This window comes from Entelurus aequoreus, linkage group LG16 (assembly GCF_033978785.1).
Source record: "Entelurus aequoreus isolate RoL-2023_Sb linkage group LG16, RoL_Eaeq_v1.1, whole genome shotgun sequence".
NCBI classification, from domain to species: domain Eukaryota; kingdom Metazoa; phylum Chordata; class Actinopteri; order Syngnathiformes; family Syngnathidae; genus Entelurus; species Entelurus aequoreus.
Genome location: NC_084746.1, coordinates 48,955,195 through 48,971,945, shown reverse-complemented (window position 1 = coordinate 48,971,945; position 16,751 = coordinate 48,955,195). Strand labels below are relative to the sequence as shown.

The following is a 16,751-nucleotide window of genomic DNA, read 5'->3' as shown; positions in this document are numbered from 1 at the left end:
TATATATATATAAATAAAAGATATATATATTAAATATATATGCACTACCGTTCAAAAGTTTGCGGTCACATTGAAATGTCCTTATTTTTGAAGGAAAAGCACTGTACTTTTCAATGAAGATAACTTTAATCTTAACTTTAAAGAAATACACTCTATACATTGCTAATGTGGTAAATGACTATTCTAGCTACAAATGTCTGGTTTTTGGTGCAATACACTCTATACATTGCTAATGTGGTAAATGACTATTCTAGCTACAAATGTCTGGTTTTTGGTGCAATATCTACATAGGTGTATAGAGGCCCATTTCCAGCAACTATTCTGTTCTAATGGTACAATGTGTTTGCTCACTGGCTCAGAAGGCTAATTGATGATTAGAAAACCCTTGTGCAATCATGTTCACACATCTGAAAACAGTTTAGCTCGTTACAGAAGCTACAAAACAGACCTTCCTTTGAGCAGATTGAGTTTCTGGAGCATCACATTTGTGGGGTCAATTAAACGCTCAAAATGGCCAGAAAAAGAGAACCTTTATCTGAAACTCGACAGTCTATTCTTGTTCTTAGAAATGAAGGCTATTCCACAAAATTGTTTGGGTGACCCCAAACTTTTGAACGGTAGTGTGTATATATATATATATATATATATATATATATATATATATATGTGGGAAAATCACAAGACTATTTCATCTCTACAGGCCTGTTTCATGAGGGGTTGCCTCAATCCTCAGGAAAATAAAAAAAAAAAAATCTCCTGAGGATTGAGGAAACCCCTCATGAAACAGGCCTGTAGAGATGAAATAGTCTTGTGATTTTTTCCCACACATACATATTACGCTCTACCACGGTATCGAGCACTATTTTTTGGATAATCTAATTAAGACATATATATATATATATATATATATATATATATATATATATATATATATATATATATATATATATATATATATATATATATATATATATATATATATATTAGATATTTATAGCGCACTTTCCGCACGCGCGATGATGTCATGTTATCGATGAGAAAATGCATTTTTAGACAATATGATTTGCCTGAGCGGCTAGGCGACACCGTGAGTAGCAAGCGGTACAAAGTGGATAAGAAAAGACAGAATTTTTTATTTATTTTATTTTTATTTTTTTTAAATTGAACTATGAACTATCTAAAACACTCAGAAAAGGGCTCTTTGTTCTTGCTCACATAGGGATTGTGAATGATGGACAGAACTCCAAAAAGATCCATGAAAAATATGAGTCATGCATGGCGACAAACATGTATTTTGTTGCATTAAAGCCAATTAACTGGTATTGGTATACCTGATAGTGGTCACTGTGGTGCTTACAAGACTTGAACTGGTGGCGGGGGTGGTGTGTTCTTCCTCAACATGTGATGGTGTAGTTGGAGCACTTAATTAAAATATACAGTAAAAGTTAGCATGCATACCAACAGACTTTAAAAAGTGTAAACTTTGTAAACTAGCATGTACCTGGAAGTACTGACCACCTCATTGCTGGTGATAGGTTGAGTGTGGGAGCGGTCCTGAATGCGCCTCAGACGACGTTCCACGGCGGCGTTACGGGAGCGTGGCTTGGGAACGCCTCCCTCCGATGTCTTCTCCAACTCCTGCAACACAAATTTACATTTTGTTCCAAAACGTGGCAAATATGTCTCCAAAGGTATTACAACAATGAGTTTGTTTACCCTAAAAAGGGACCTCTTGGCGGCCACGCTCATCTTGGCTCTCTCATCCAGTTTTTCTTCATCCACTGAGAAAAAAACTGTCAAAATCTACCGGAGGCTATTGAACTGACCTTGAGGCCTTTAAAGGCCTACTGAAATGAATTTTTTTTTATTTAAACGGGGATAGCAGATCCATTCTATGTGTCATACTTGATCATTTCGCGATATTGCCATATTTTTGCTGAAAGGATTTAGTAGAGCACAACGACGATAAAGTTCGCAACTTTTGGTCGCTGATAAAAAAAAGCCTTGCCCCTACCGGAAGTAGCGTGACGTCACAAGCTGGAGTGCTGCTCACATTTCCCTATTGTTTACACCAGCAGCGAGAGAGATTCGGACCGAGAAAGCGACGATTACCCCATTAATTTGAGCGAGGGTGAAAGATTCGTGGATGAGGAAAGTGAGAGTGAAGGACTATAGTGCAGTGCAGGACGTATCTTTTTTCGCTCTGACCGTAACTTAGGTACAAGGGTTCATTGGATTCCACACTTTCTCCTTTTTCTATTGTGGATCACGGATTTGTATTTCAAACCACCTCGGATACTATATCCTCTTGAAAATGAGAGTCGAGAACGCGAAATGGACATTCACAGTGACTTTTATCTCCACGACAATACATCGGCGAAACACTTTAGCTACGGAGCTAACGTGATAGCATCGGGCTCAAATGCAGGTATAAACAAAATAAATAAACCCCTGACTGGAAGGATAGACAGAAAATCAACAATACTATTAAACTATGGACATGTAAATACACGGTTAATGCTTTCCAGCTTGGTGAAGATTAACAATGCTGTTGCTAACGACGCCATTGAAGCTAACTTAGCAACGGGACCTCTCAGAGCTATGATAAAAACATTAGCGCTCCACCTACGCCAGCCAGCCCTCATCTGCTCATCAACACCCGTGCTCACTTGCGTTCCAGCAATTGATGGAAGGACGAAGGACTTCACCCGATCATCCGTGCGGTCGGCGGCTAGCGTCGGCTAGCGCGTCTGCTATCCAAGTCAAAGTCCTCCTGGTTGTGTTGCTAAAGCCAGCCGCTAATACACCGATCCCACCTACTACTTTGCGGTCTTCATTGTTCATTAAACAAATTGCAAAAGATTCACCAACACAGATGTCCAGAATACTGTGGAATTTTGACATGAAAACATAGCTTTTTTGTATTGGATTCAAAGGTGTACCAATACTTCCGTTTAACTAGTGACGTCACTCGCATACGTCATCATACAAAGACGTTTTCAACCGGAAGTTTAGCGGGAAATTTAAAATTGCACTTTATAAGTTAACCCGGCCGTATTGGCATGTGTTGCAATGTTAAGATTTCATCATTGATGTATAAACTATCAGACTGCGTGGTCGGTACTAGTGGCTTTCAGTAGGCCTTTAAAGGACACTTATTGAACTCACCTTCAGCATCGTGTAGCAATGCTGGACTGAGATGAGATCTGAAAGGAAACCCACCAAAATATGTCAAGATCCAAGATCCAAAATCCCCTGGGAGGGCTTTTGTTGTACCTGTCAGTCTCCAGACGTTCAGCAGAGGTGATGGGTTGAGTCCGACACCTCTCCGACATACGTCCGTCTCCAGGGGTGATGTAACGCCGGGTCCTCCGAACCCCCCGCTCCCGGTCTTGGTCCCGGTCGGTGTTGTTGGCAGCATCCACCTCCATTGCTGACTGGGTGCTCTCACTTTTATTGAGAAGCACAAAGAATTAGGCAGAATAGTTGTAGACATTTGTTTAGTTCTCAGCGTGAATAGCAGTTAGCACACATAGCATGCAGAAACAGACAATAAAAATGAATTACTGGTGGTACATTACAACACCGTTTATCACACTTTGTTACCTTTGCCAAGGAGATTGTCATTAGGTTTGTCCATTTAAAAGTGCGCCAACTTTTGCCTACAGTTTTTGATTTGCAACAAAGACTTTTGGTACTATGGGTCAGTATGTTCCTGTTTAATCCAAAAATAATTTTTTTAATGTACGATCTAAAATCCAATTGTTGTCAGATTATCATTTGGCGTGTTTGTATACAATTGTGTTCAATTTTGGTTACGAGAAACCTTAAGAACTTCTAGATCTGGATCTAAGCTCCTTTTAGTTATTAAGATACTCAATAGGTAGCCTTGGCAGAGGTCTTCCCCCGGGGGTGTTTCTAATGTTTGGATTTTAGTAGCATCCAAATGCAGAGTTAGCGATGAGTGAGCGTCCATGCCGGTGGACCTACAGGTCAGGCTTTCTGTTGGCATTTTCCAGGTATGAGTGCCTCAGCTGGGTCACCGACACCCGGGTGTCCAAGGTGCCCATCTCGCCATTTGCTGCCCCTGACTCTAGGACGGCCCTGGAAGTCTCCCGGGTGGCGGCAGCCCTCTCCCTATGGAACATGACGGATTGCTGACTTATGCCGATGTCTGACATGGAGCGTGTTCTGGTCTTAGGTTTGGGCCCTCCGCTCGCCTCAGCGCTTTTGTGTTTAGCCTGAGGCAGAGATGAACCCTTCTGGAGGTAAACAGCAGAGTCGCTTCTTGACCGACCTGACTGATCATGTTGCGCAGAGTCGCTTCTTGACCGGCCTGACTGATCCTGCTGCCTTTGAATCTTCTCCTCTCTCAAAACGTGTTTTTGTCTTTCAATCTCATCCTGTTGCTGTTTTGGTTCCTGAGACTGCCTTAAAGGGTCAGGCTGGTGCTGCCTCTGAAAATCTTGTTGTATAATTTGAGGATCTCGCTGTCTAGTTCTGGGGTCCACCTGAAGATGCTGCACTGGTGACTCTGCATGGCTAACAGCTTCTGAACATCTCAACACACTGTCCTCCTGAGTCTCGTGGCCTGAATGACGATGCCTCCCTCTCTCTCTGATCTTCTCAATATTCCGCTCGCAACCTGACTCTCTTAGCACGTCCCAGTTCTCCTCACTGCGACTCGCTCCTCTTTGCTCTGGGCTGTAGTTTTGCCATTCAATATGTTCATTTTGTACCCTGTAGGGTTCGTCCGTAGTCTTCTCCCTACGGCGGATTTCTGAGGGTAACACGGCTTTCCTGCTCTTCAGCAGACCTTCTGTTTGGACTTCTTCTTTCAAGGCTTTGCGAGCCTCCAACCTGGCCTCCCTGTGGGCGGCATAGATCTGGTCGGCAGTTACCCTCCTTCGGTGTTGTAACTCTGGGGGACCAGGCATGACCAGCTGGTTCTGGTGTTCAATGGCAGGGTGAGGGTGCTGATACTCTTGGGCAGGATGAGGGTGTTGATACTCTGTATTAGATCTGTAACGAGGCTGAGAAATAGTCCTTTGTTGGTCGGTTTCTGGGCAGTGTGGAAGCAGGATCTCTTGAGTACGATGTCTGTGAGGTCTGTCTGCGCTCCACTCAGGAGGCCTCTGCATCCTTTCATCGCTGGATAAATGATCTCTTACTCGGATTCTTGGGGGAAAGAACGGACAAAGACACTTAGATTCTACAGCAAATAAGACGCTGACCTTCTCGGTTCGGGGTTAGACTCAAGTGACCCTTGTTATTAAGACTAAAGACTCTCCAAGGTTACTTTTAAGTGTGTATGCTTGCCTGGTTTAGGACAGACTATAGAGATGTGTTGAGATTCAGACCCACAACGAGTATTAGTAAAGATGATGGTATCAGGTTTCTACAGTACTAATTGTTGTTACCTTGTTTTTTTGGAGTTTGAGTCAGTTGGACATTATTGTCAACAATCTGAATGCAAAAATGTTCCTTATCTTGAGAATGTTTTTTTTTCCAAATGATCAGTACCAATAACTAACCATAACTAAAGAGACAAGGGAAGTTATAAGATGCTGTTAGAAAGGAAAGTTTGTCAGTGAAACTTGAAGACTTGAAGAGTTACTGTATCTCTGAGTCTACTGTATGTTGACACACCAGTTGACAGGGCGCAAAGGCCATGGATAACATCAAAGATACTTCTTATCATTATTGGTAACTGTTCTGTTAAGCTGGACCTTAAAATATGAATTAGACATTAGTGAAAAATAATTATGAAAACAGATCACTTGTTCCCTTGAAGTCACCTGTCAAACAGGTGGCTGCATTTCCCTCTCTGAGCAAGGAGAGAAATGAATACCCTTCAAGTTTCTGTCTTGGACTGTGACCTTTAGCAGTTCTAGAAATATCCACACACTGCCATCACAGTTCAGTCAGACAATTGAGCTAGTGGGTAACCCAAAAATTTCGAACACTGAGGGCCCGATTTACTAAGATCGATTAAAAATACCTGCCATGTGAAATATATAAAATATCGTGTACTAGTGGGCGTGTTGTGTGTGATCTACAATGACTGTGTGCGCAATTGCAAATTGGTGCAGACCGCCTTATTCAAGTGAGGATTTTTGCGTGTACCATACGGTGCGTCACACTCATTTACTGCACATTCATGTGATCATATTCTTTCCTGTGGAATTTTTTTGTTTTCAAACAAGCAGGAGACATCTACCAGTTTTTATGGGCATTTTAGAAGCAGTCGTGCAGTGCATCTACATACCGTATTTTTTGGACTATAAGTCGCAGTTTTTTTCATAGTTTGGCCGGGGGTGCGACTCATACTCAGGAGCGACTTATGTGTGAAATTATTAACACATTACCGTTAAAAATGTAAAATAATATTTTTTAGCTCATTTACGTAAGAGACTAGACGTATAAGATTTCATGGGATTTAGCGATTAGGAGTGACAGATTGTTTGGTAAACGTATAGCATGCTCTATATGTTATAGTTATTTGAATGACTCTTACCATAATATGTTACGTTAACATACCAGGCACGTTCTCAGTTGGTTATTTATGCCTCATATAACGTACACTTATTCAGCCTGTTGTTCACTATTCTTTATCTATTTTAAATTGCCTTTCAAATGTCTATTCTTGGTGTTGGGTTTTATCAAATAAATTTCCCCAAAAATGCGACTTATACTCCAGTGCGACTTATATATGTTTTTTTTCCTTCTTTATTATGCATTTTCGGCCGGTGCGACATACACTCCGGAGCGACTTATACTCCGAAAAATACGATAGACACCACTTTAAAAAATTTTTACCACTGAAGATGCATGGGAGGGAACCTGCTCTACTGTGCTCAAGACGCAAAAAAAATGCATACTTCAAGAAGTTTTTATCATATAGGATATACACTACCGTTCAAAAGTTTGGGGTCACCCAAACAATTTTGTGGAATAGCCTTCATTTCTAAGAACAAGAATAGACTGTCGAGTTTCAGATGAAAGTTCTCTTTTTCTGGCCATTTTGAGCGTTTAATTGACCCCACAAATGTGATGCTCCAGAAACTCAATCTGCTCAAAGGAAGGTCAGTTTTGTAGCTTCTGTAACGAGCTAAACTGTTTTCAGATGTGTGAACATGATTGCACAAGGGTTTTCTAATCATCAATTAGCCTTCTGAGCCAACGAGCAAACACATTGTACCATTAGAACACTGGAGTGATAGTTGCTGGAAATGGGCCTCTATACACCTATGTAGATATTGCACCAAAAAGCAGACATTTGCAGCTAGAATAGTCATTTACCACATTAGCAATGTATAGAGTGTATTTCTTTAAAGTTAAGACTAGTTTAAAGTTATCGTCATTGAAAAGTACAGTGCTTTTCCTTCAAAAATAAGGACATTTCAATGTGACCCCAAACTTTTGAACGGTAGTGTACATTGAATTATTTACATTATTTAGATTATTTACAATCCGGGGTGTGGGATATGGAGGGGGGTGGGGGGGTAGGTTTGGTTGGTATCAACACTTCTGTCATCAACAATTTAACTTCGCGTCTACAGCCATGTTTGTTGCTGTTGCACGCGCCGTTCATGAGTTGCATGTTTTTCCCCGTCTTTATCAAAATATATCTATAGATGTCAAAACCCCTCCCGTTTTAGTTACCTCTCGAGGACACAGAACTCTGAAGAAACATTTATACTTAAACGATTCCTACAGCCATAAAACAACACAAGCAGAAGGCATTGTTTTTTTGGAGAAAGGCGAAATGGCGCCTGGTACCCATTGAGAACAGAGCTAGCTTGACCACCACACATATTCGTTGGGCGGGACGTGAGGCGGATGTGATGTCATTAACATCCCAGCAATTGTTTTGTGTGAGAAATTTCAAGATCAATACAACACATGCGGTTTTCAAACATTGTGTTTAGTAAAAAGCGCAACCATGCAGTGTATTTTTTTTTGAAAGATATTGCACAGAAGGCCAGAGGTGCATGTTTTGTTCATGCTTTACCCTTTTGATCCTTCTATTTGTTTTTAAATGTCTAAACAACCTCGCTCCAACATATCTCTCCGACCTCCTTCAGGCTTACTGCCCCACCCGATCCCTAAGATCAGCCGATCAGCTGCTACTGACGGTCCCTGACACAAGGCTGAAGCTTAGAGGTGACAGAGCTTTCGCCGCTGCTGCTCCCGAGCTCTGGAACGACCTACCTCTGAGTGTTAGATAAGCCTCCTCTCTTCCTGTTTTTAAATCTCTCTTAAAAACATACTTTTATTCCATGGCTTTTAACACTGAGTGATATCCATCCTGCTATGGCGCCCCATAATATACCTGCTGTGAACCTGTTTTTATGTTCTATTTATTAATTTTAGTTATTTATTTTTTATCGTGCTCTGTTTGTGTTGTGTTGTCTTTGCTCGGTTCTCGTATTATCTTTTAACCTGCCCATTGTACAGCACTTTGGCTACCCCTGTGGTAAATTTTAAATGTGCTTTATAAATAAAGTTGATTTTATTTGATTTGATTTGTGCTGTTGAAGAGTATTGTCTGACTGTTTAGGCAGGGCATTTGTGTGAGTAAAAGCAGAAGGTTCCCCCCACTAAGCAAGGAACTATCATCGAAAATGAGTCTAAATGCTTGTAGTACACTTGAGATATTTCAATGGGATCAAAAGCCCCCCTTCACAACCTGAACCACAACCAGTAGACTCACCCCTGCCTGTTGAGGATGCTCTGCGCCTGCTGCTCTATGAACAAATCCCCGGGTGAGATGCCGTGGCGGGCAGACGGCAGTGAGGCCCGGCGGGCAGTGCGAGGTGACCTGGGCACCGCTGCCACGCTGTAGTTCCCGTTGGGGGCAGGGCTTGGCTCACTGTGGGTTGCATCTGAATGGTGCTGGTAGTGGTGAGGTGGAAATTGCTGTTGAGGACGAGGCACGTGATGCTGATCCTCGGCCCTAGTTCGAGAAGGTTGATCCTGAGCGCCGCCTCTCCGGAAGTTCTCCATGTTCATCACTTGTTCCCGCTCTGAGAATCTGCCCCCTTGGGAAGCAGCTTTGCTGGTTGGGATGAGTGCGTCTCCGGGTACAGCATTCGGGTGAGTCCTCATGTAAACTGTGCCCACACCAGAGCGGTACGGCACCTTGGTTTCACCCTGTTCTGTCACCTCCACTTCTGGTCTGTCCCGCCTCCCGGACATTTGTCTGTCAGAGGCGTCAAGTCTGGAGCGGTAGTGTGGCGCGTAATCAATGTCTACCTCCTGGTCCAGCAGGATGCCGTATCGCTCCGATAGCTGCCGGCGGCGCTCTGCTTTGTAGCGAGCGATGCGCTCTGCCTTGGAGCTCAGGTTGTTTGGGTCTGAGGGGGCTGATGGGGGTGTAGAAGATTGGGACAGCGTAACCGGGTGGCCCCCTTTGGTCTGCCTCTGTGGTGATATCACCTGCTTTTGGGGAGCATCAAGCTCTTCTTGACTGAAGCGCCTCACTGTGATAACAAGCCAAGACGCCGTCAGCTTTCCGCTAGTAACAACATTTCCGACAAAATCATCGTCTTACCCGTCACACATGGCTCACAAGGGTCCGAAGCCCTGGTGTACCTCGGGGGGTCCTCCTCCAGCATCCTGTTGGCAACCAAGCCTACAGGCGCCAGAGCCAGTGGAGGGTCGCCTTTGATCCCCTCCAGGCGCCGTGCAATCCTCTCCTTCCTGTTTGATATAAATGAAGTCTGTCAGTGTTGCAAGCACACTTACAAAGAAAGAAGTCGAGGAGTAGATACTGTATACCTGTTCATTTCTAAATCTGCTGGGGAAGCTCCCTCAAAGTACTTCTTCAGCTCTGAAACTATGAATGATGAAACAATCCTATCAATCAAACACACATTGCCGCAAAAAGAGGTTTCACGGTCGATTCAAAGAAACTACTGCGCACCCTTGGGGAGAACGACCAGAAGTTTGGCATCTGTGTCCGAAACACTCTTGACCAAAGCGGTCTTGGAAGTCAAGGAGAAGTCACTCTGAAAACTAAAGGAGACACCAGAAGGCAACGTCAAACTGCAGACTTGGCTGCTAAGAGGACATCACAACAAACAACTCTTGACTAGCGAGCTAAAAAGGACTAGGTGAAGGGGCGACGGCAGGTTAAGATGTCACCTCAATCATAATCCAGGTCAAGAACTAGGTTAACTTGTTCTGATATGTACTATCCAATACAACTTACTTGACTTATTGCAGCCTTTCCTTGTTACCAAGCAACACATTATATTTTGTCCTGTGCATACATTTTATGAAAGTACAGAAATGCACTTGATGATGTTTGCTTGTCATGAACTGCAGGAATCAACACAAACAGCATGCAGAAGAGGCTTTGTGTCTTGGGATTAGCATTTAACGCTGACTGGGCGTGATGGCTTAAAGCTTTCTGTGCTGACATCGGGGAATTTTGATGACCCAGCAAAACCACAAGAATGTACCAAACCTAAGACAAGCTCCTCTCTGGAAGGGAGTTGTTACCTCAGTGCTTCTGTTGGCAATGAAGTCGAGCTGCAAAGTTTGTTCGGAGCCTCTGATCCAAATCCTGCAGAGACACAATTATATTATAGCTATCATACACGCGTTTCTTGCGGGTGTTGTTGAAAAATTATGAGGTGTCTTGCAAAATCATGTTGTTCCCCAAGAAGTGACACTGAGCAAAATAACATCCTTAGCATTGTAATTAGTACAAATGTGTAGCCAAGAAGTATGGACTTTTCATCACTTAATATTAGGTAAAAGTTCATGATTTAGCGATAACTTAGTTGTCAGAAGTATTTTTTCCTTCTTCAAATAAGTTATCAGTAATGTTATGACTTGACAGTCGGAATTACTTTCCGGCCTAGTCACATAATACCTACGGCTTTTCACACACACAAGTGAATGCAAGGCATGCTTGGTCAACAGACAGACAGGTCACACTGAGGGTGGACGTATAAACAACTTTAACACTGTTACAAATATGCGCCACACTGTGAACCCACACCGAACAAGAATGACAAACACATTTCGGGACCACACAGCACAACATAAACACAACAGAACAAATACCCAGAACCCCTTGCAGCACTAACTCTTCCGGGACGCTACAATATACACCCCCACCCCCCCACCCCCGAAACCCTGCCCACCGCAACCTCCTCATGCTCTCTCAGGGAGAGCATGTCCCAAATTCCAAGCTGCTGTTTTGAGGCATGTTAAAAAAAATACTGCACTTTGTGACTTCAATAATAAATATGGCATTTTTTTCCATAACTTGAGTTGATTTATTTTGGAAAACCATGTTACATTGTTTAATGCATCCAGCGGGGCATCACAACAAAATTAGGCATAATAATGCGTTAATTCCACGACTGTATATATCAGTATCGGTTGATATCGGAATCAGTAATTAAGAGTTGGACAATATGGGAATATCGGATATCGGCAAAAAAGCCATTATCGGACATCTCTAAACGTAACACACACACACACACACACACACACACACACACACACACACACACACACACACACACACACACACACACACACACACACACACACACACACACACACACACACACACACACACACACACACACACACACACACACACACACACACACACACACACACACACACACAAATCTTCAACAGCAGAAGTGTAGCAAAAGTCACTTGTTAATAGACAGCCTATCCAGGGTTCTTGCATCACACAATTCTGAATACGGACACGCACATTTTTTTTTTTACACACACACACACACACAGATCGAAATACGGACAGACAGATTTTTTTACCCACAGACCAATCATAATAAGGACACACAAATTAGATAACGCACACACGGATCTGATTACACACACACAGATTGAGATACAGACACACTGCAAAAACTGAAATCTAAGTAGGATGAAATACCTCAAATAAGGGTGATATTTGATTATTTTCCGTCTGATAAGATAATTCTTCTCACTAAGCAGATTTTATGTTAGAGTGTTTTACTTGTTTTAAGGGTTTTGGTCCTAAATGATCTCAGTAAGATATTACAGCTTGTTGCTGAGATTTGATGAGCTATATTGAGTAAAACATGCTTGAAACTAGAATATCAACTGTTGCAAAGCTGTGTCATCAACACTCACAAGTACAAAACTACTTTTTCAAAGTGATCATTTCTTATTTCAAGCATGAAAAAAAAAAATCATGACTTTGACACAATTGTGTCTAATAATTAAAACGGACGGACTTTGCTGTTTTATTTTCAATGAAACAATAGAAAACACGTACTCATATAGTAGTACAGTTGGCACAGTACAGGAAACTGACAGTTGATATTTAACATGTAACATTTCTAACAATTTTGAACAGAAATAGTTCATGCACATTCAAATGAATTCTTCAAAATTACAATTAAATCATTTTTGGCCGGAGGCCGGGCTGTATGTGTGTGTGTATATATATATATATATATATATATATATATATATATATATTATATATATATATATTATATATATATATATATATATATGTCTATATATATATATATATATATATATATATAGACATATATATATATATATAATTATTCCTCACGCACTAATTGACTGAAAGAGCACACACTTGGCGTGATGATGTCATGTTATCCATGGAAAAATGCATTTTTAGACCATATGATTTGCCTGAGCGGCTAGGAGACCCCGAGAGTAACAAGCGCTTGCCTTGTTGCCTTTCCATTAAGAACAATAAACTAGTTTTTAGTATAAGTTTGCTGGTTTCAAGAAATGTAATGCCGAGCACATATCATTATGTCAAGATAATGGCACTAGCGTTTACTTAATTGAAGAATATTTTTCAACATATTGACAAAAAAGGTCTCTTTTTTTTTCTACCAAGAAAAGTGCACTTGTTATTAGTGAGATTGTACTTATTTTAAAGGTATTTTGGGGTTCATTGAGGTTAGCTAATTTTACTTGTTTTGGAAAGTCTTGACAAGCCAAATTTTCTTGTTTTATTGGCAGATAATTTTGCTTAGTTCAAGTAAAATACCCCTCATTTTTGTATTTTTTTTTTTCTTGTTTTTGAACACTGACTCTTTGCAGTGCACACACCTTAGTACACGGACATGTGAATAGGATTGCACGTGCACATATTGAAATACACGTTTGCTACGATAATACTTCCAAAAGTGTTAAACCCAGCTTTGTATTTACATGCTGTCCCCTGTTGGCCTGGAGGCACTAATAATCAAGCCCTTATAATACATGCCCATATAAACTACACCAGTGTTTTTCAACCTTTTTTGAGTCAAGGCACATTTTTCGCGTTGAAAAATTGCGGAGGCACACCACCAGCAGAAATCATTAAAAAACGAAACTCGGTTGACAGTAAAAAGTCGTTGTCGCAATTGTTGGATATGACTTTAAACCATAACCAAGCATGCATCAATATAGCTCTTGTCTCAAAGTAGGTGTACTGTCACCACCTTTCACATCACGGCCTGACCTTTTTGGAGTTTTTTGCTGTTTTCCTATGTGTAGTGTTTTAGTTCTTGTCTTGCGCTCCTATTTTGGTGGCCTTTTCTCTTTTTTCTGTATTTTCCTGTAGCAGTTTCATGTCTTCCTTTGAGCGATATTTCCCGCAGCTACTTTGTTTTAGCAATGAAGAAGATTTTAGTTGTTTTTATCCTTCTTTGTGGGGACATTGTCGATTGTCACGTCATGTTCGGATGTACATTGTGGACGCCGTCTTTGCTCCACAGTAAGTCTTTGCTGTCGTCCAGCATTCTGTTTTTGTTTACTTTGTAGCCAGTTCAGTTTTAGTTTCGTTCTGCATAGCCTTCCCTAAGCTTCAATGCCTTTTCTTAGGTGCGCTCACATTTTGTTTATTTTTGGTTTAAGCATTAGACACAATTTTACCTGCACGCTGACTCCCGCTGTTTCCGACATCTACAAAGCAATTAGCTACCTGCTGCCACCTACTGATATGGAAGAGTATTACACGGTTACTCTGCCGAGCTCTAGACAGCACAGACACTCAACAACAACACATCATTTGCAGACTACAATTAATGGTTTGCAAAAAATATTTTTCACCCCAAATAGGTGAAATTAGACAATCCCCCACGTCACACCAGACTGTGTGGTTGAAAAACACTGAACTACACTATGTAGTCCAGAAATTAAAGTTAATTGTCTGATCCTCTTATTTTTTTAAATGCAGAAGCAAAAAGATGTGTAGACTCCGTCAATCAAATGCGTGCAATCCGACATTCCTTGTAGGTCACTCTGCAACTTAATACTACGGCCGAGCCGCAACCTGTCAAGATGAAGGATTGAATGAGGGTTGCCATGGTAGCTATTTTCGCCCGTTGTAAAATAGCGACTGTTTGCGCTGACTATATCTTGAGGGCTGATGAATAGGAAAAAGAAGCTAAAAATGTCAAGTTAAGTCTTGGAGTCAGTGATTGGTTTGTACAAGAGAAGGTAGGTGTTAAGGTCACATGACAAAGTGCATGTCACGTGTACAACGAGCACACGCCTGTTGTGAAGTTGTTTCCCGTTTTTATTGCAGACAGATTGTGTTACCATTGCAGACGCCAACACAACATATCTGTTTTTAAATCTGTTGGCCTGCTGTTAAAAGAATCAACACCAGTATAGTCAAAAAATAAATAAAGAATGTGAAATTAAAAAAAGTCACATGATGTCCTCTAGTGGGCAGAAGTGATCACGTCGGAGCAATCATGAGAATGTGCCCGGAAAGCCCCGCACACGTCACCTCAGTTCAGCTTTCCTCGGAAACGTCTTGCAGGTTGCCAATGAAAAAAGGACGCTGAAGGCTGGCAGCGGTAAGGGAGACAAGCTTAGCCACGACTGGGATTTTTCTAAGAATAAAGTTCTCAGGTGAAAAATAGACTCTCGGCGATAGAAACTAGTGTTGGGAAACAGGATGGTCAAAACAACAAACACCTTCTTATACAAATGATTGCCATTTATTTTGAATTCAAATTATATTCAAAACAAAATGTGTGTAGACAGAACCTACTACAACATGTACTACAAAAAATACACATTTTACAGTTACTTAAGACGTTATAACAGGGCTAGTGTTAGCTGCAAACATAGTGATGTGACGGCCAGGCTCTGTTCAATTGGTCTAATGGAGTGTATGTATACTTTTGACCCAGCAGATTTGGTCACATTTTCAGTAGACCCATAATAAATTCATAAAACAACCAAACTTCATGAATGTTTTTTGTGACCAACATGTGCTCCAATCACTCTATCACAAAAAAAACAAGAGTTGTAGAAATTATTGAGTCAAACGTCACGCTGAATTAGCAACGGTCATGTGACCGTGCCCGCTGGACGGAGTCTGTCCAACCAGCCAACGTGATCAAATGATTATATCAAATCAAATCCAACTTTATTTGTATATCACTTTTCATACTGTGGAGAGGCGGGCCCGGCAGTCCGACAGCGAGGCAGGGCACACCGGAGCCCGCTCCAAGATGGCGGCGAGGAGGCGTGGACGGCGAGCCGGGTCCGACGCCGCAAACAGTATCAGGTGCGTGGATCGCCCAGCTGGGCACAGTCAAATAATCCTCTTGAACTGTATAAAAGGGCGGCAGCCGTGGACGTGAGAGAGAGAGAGGCGGAGAGACGAGAAGGAGCCACAAGGAAGCTGATGCAGAGCGAAAGAGACTGAGAGCGCAAGGGAGACGACGAAGCCCGAAGCTGAAAAGCTGGAGCGGAGGAGCGAGCAGCAGACGGAAAGGCTGAAAAGCGACCCGGCAAGAGACGCATTCTTTGAAATAAATAAGTCTAAAAATGCTCGCCAACAATGTCATTCCTTGGTGGTCCTTGGAACCCGCACGACAGGGAGCGACTGTCACACATACATACACTACTGTTCAAAAGTTTGGGGTCACATTGAAATGTCCTTATTTTTGAAGGAAAAGCACTGTACTTTTCAATGAAGATAACTTTAAACTAGTCTTAACTTTAAAAAAATACACTCTATACATTGCTAATGTGGTAAATGACTATTCTAGCTGCAAATGTCTGGTTTTTGGTAATATTAATTAGTTTAAATAAAATACCCCAAATTTTTGTATTTTTTTTTTCTTGTTTTTGAACACTGACTTTTTGCAGTGCACTACCCACTTCTGCCCATTAGAGAGCATGTTTATTCTTCTCCATGTCTTACCAAATTAATGATCTACTTATTTAACTAGCAAATTCACTAGTAACTAATTTTGACAATAAAAGTCACATAGTTCCATTAGAGAGCATGCTTATTCTTCTCCATGTCTTGCCAAATTAATTATCTATTTATTTAACTAGCAAATTCACTAGTAACTAATTTTGACAATAAAAGTCACATGAAATCCGTTCGACCCCAGTATGCACTCCTCTCGCAGATCTACACACGCACATTTCCAGCTATTTTTGCTCACGTGGTCACTATCTACAAAGATGCCAACTAACCCTTACCTGGGCAGCAGTGCTGCACCTGGTTGACATGGTAACCAGAGATCCAAGCGTTTCGGAACATGTTTGGAGGCAAACGGACGCCTTGGCGACCGCCGCGACTCCCCGAGTGGTTACCCTCCACCCTCCTCGAACACCAGCACCACTTCCAGCACCTACGCCCTTCTGCACAGCAACGCTCACCGCACAATGTCACACAACTTGTGTGTGTGAAGTTGACAGCACAGCAGGGCGCCAAAGCGGCT

At 41.8% G+C, this 16,751-nt stretch overlaps 1 protein-coding gene across 8 annotated transcripts in view; it reads right to left on the bottom strand.

The window, feature by feature from the left end:
* Positions 1-16,751, bottom strand: part of LOC133631120 (supervillin-like) — a 113,078-nt gene that overhangs the window by 74,361 nt on the left and 21,966 nt on the right. For 5 of the 8 annotated variants that reach the window (XM_062023175.1, XM_062023176.1, XM_062023174.1 and 2 more), the window contains exons 1-12: positions 16,510-16,677; positions 10,510-10,573; positions 9,929-10,020; positions 9,784-9,841; positions 9,557-9,705; positions 8,717-9,485; positions 3,991-5,178; positions 3,277-3,450; positions 3,169-3,206; positions 1,717-1,781; positions 1,502-1,638; positions 1,332-1,421 (exon numbers count right to left, since the gene is read on the bottom strand). In XM_062023175.1, coding sequence (XP_061879159.1) covers positions 1,332-1,421; positions 1,502-1,638; positions 1,717-1,781; positions 3,169-3,206; positions 3,277-3,450; positions 3,991-5,178; positions 8,717-9,485; positions 9,557-9,705; positions 9,784-9,841; positions 9,929-10,020; positions 10,510-10,573; positions 16,510-16,570 — 2,885 coding nt within the window. In that variant the 5' untranslated portion in view covers positions 16,571-16,677. Of the gene's footprint in view, positions 1-1,331; positions 1,422-1,501; positions 1,639-1,716; positions 1,782-3,168; positions 3,207-3,276; positions 3,451-3,990; positions 5,179-8,716; positions 9,486-9,556; positions 9,706-9,783; positions 9,842-9,928; positions 10,021-10,509; positions 10,574-16,509; positions 16,678-16,751 lie in introns of those variants that run through there. The other 3 variants (XM_062023180.1, XM_062023181.1, XM_062023182.1) reach the window with 2 other exon arrangements.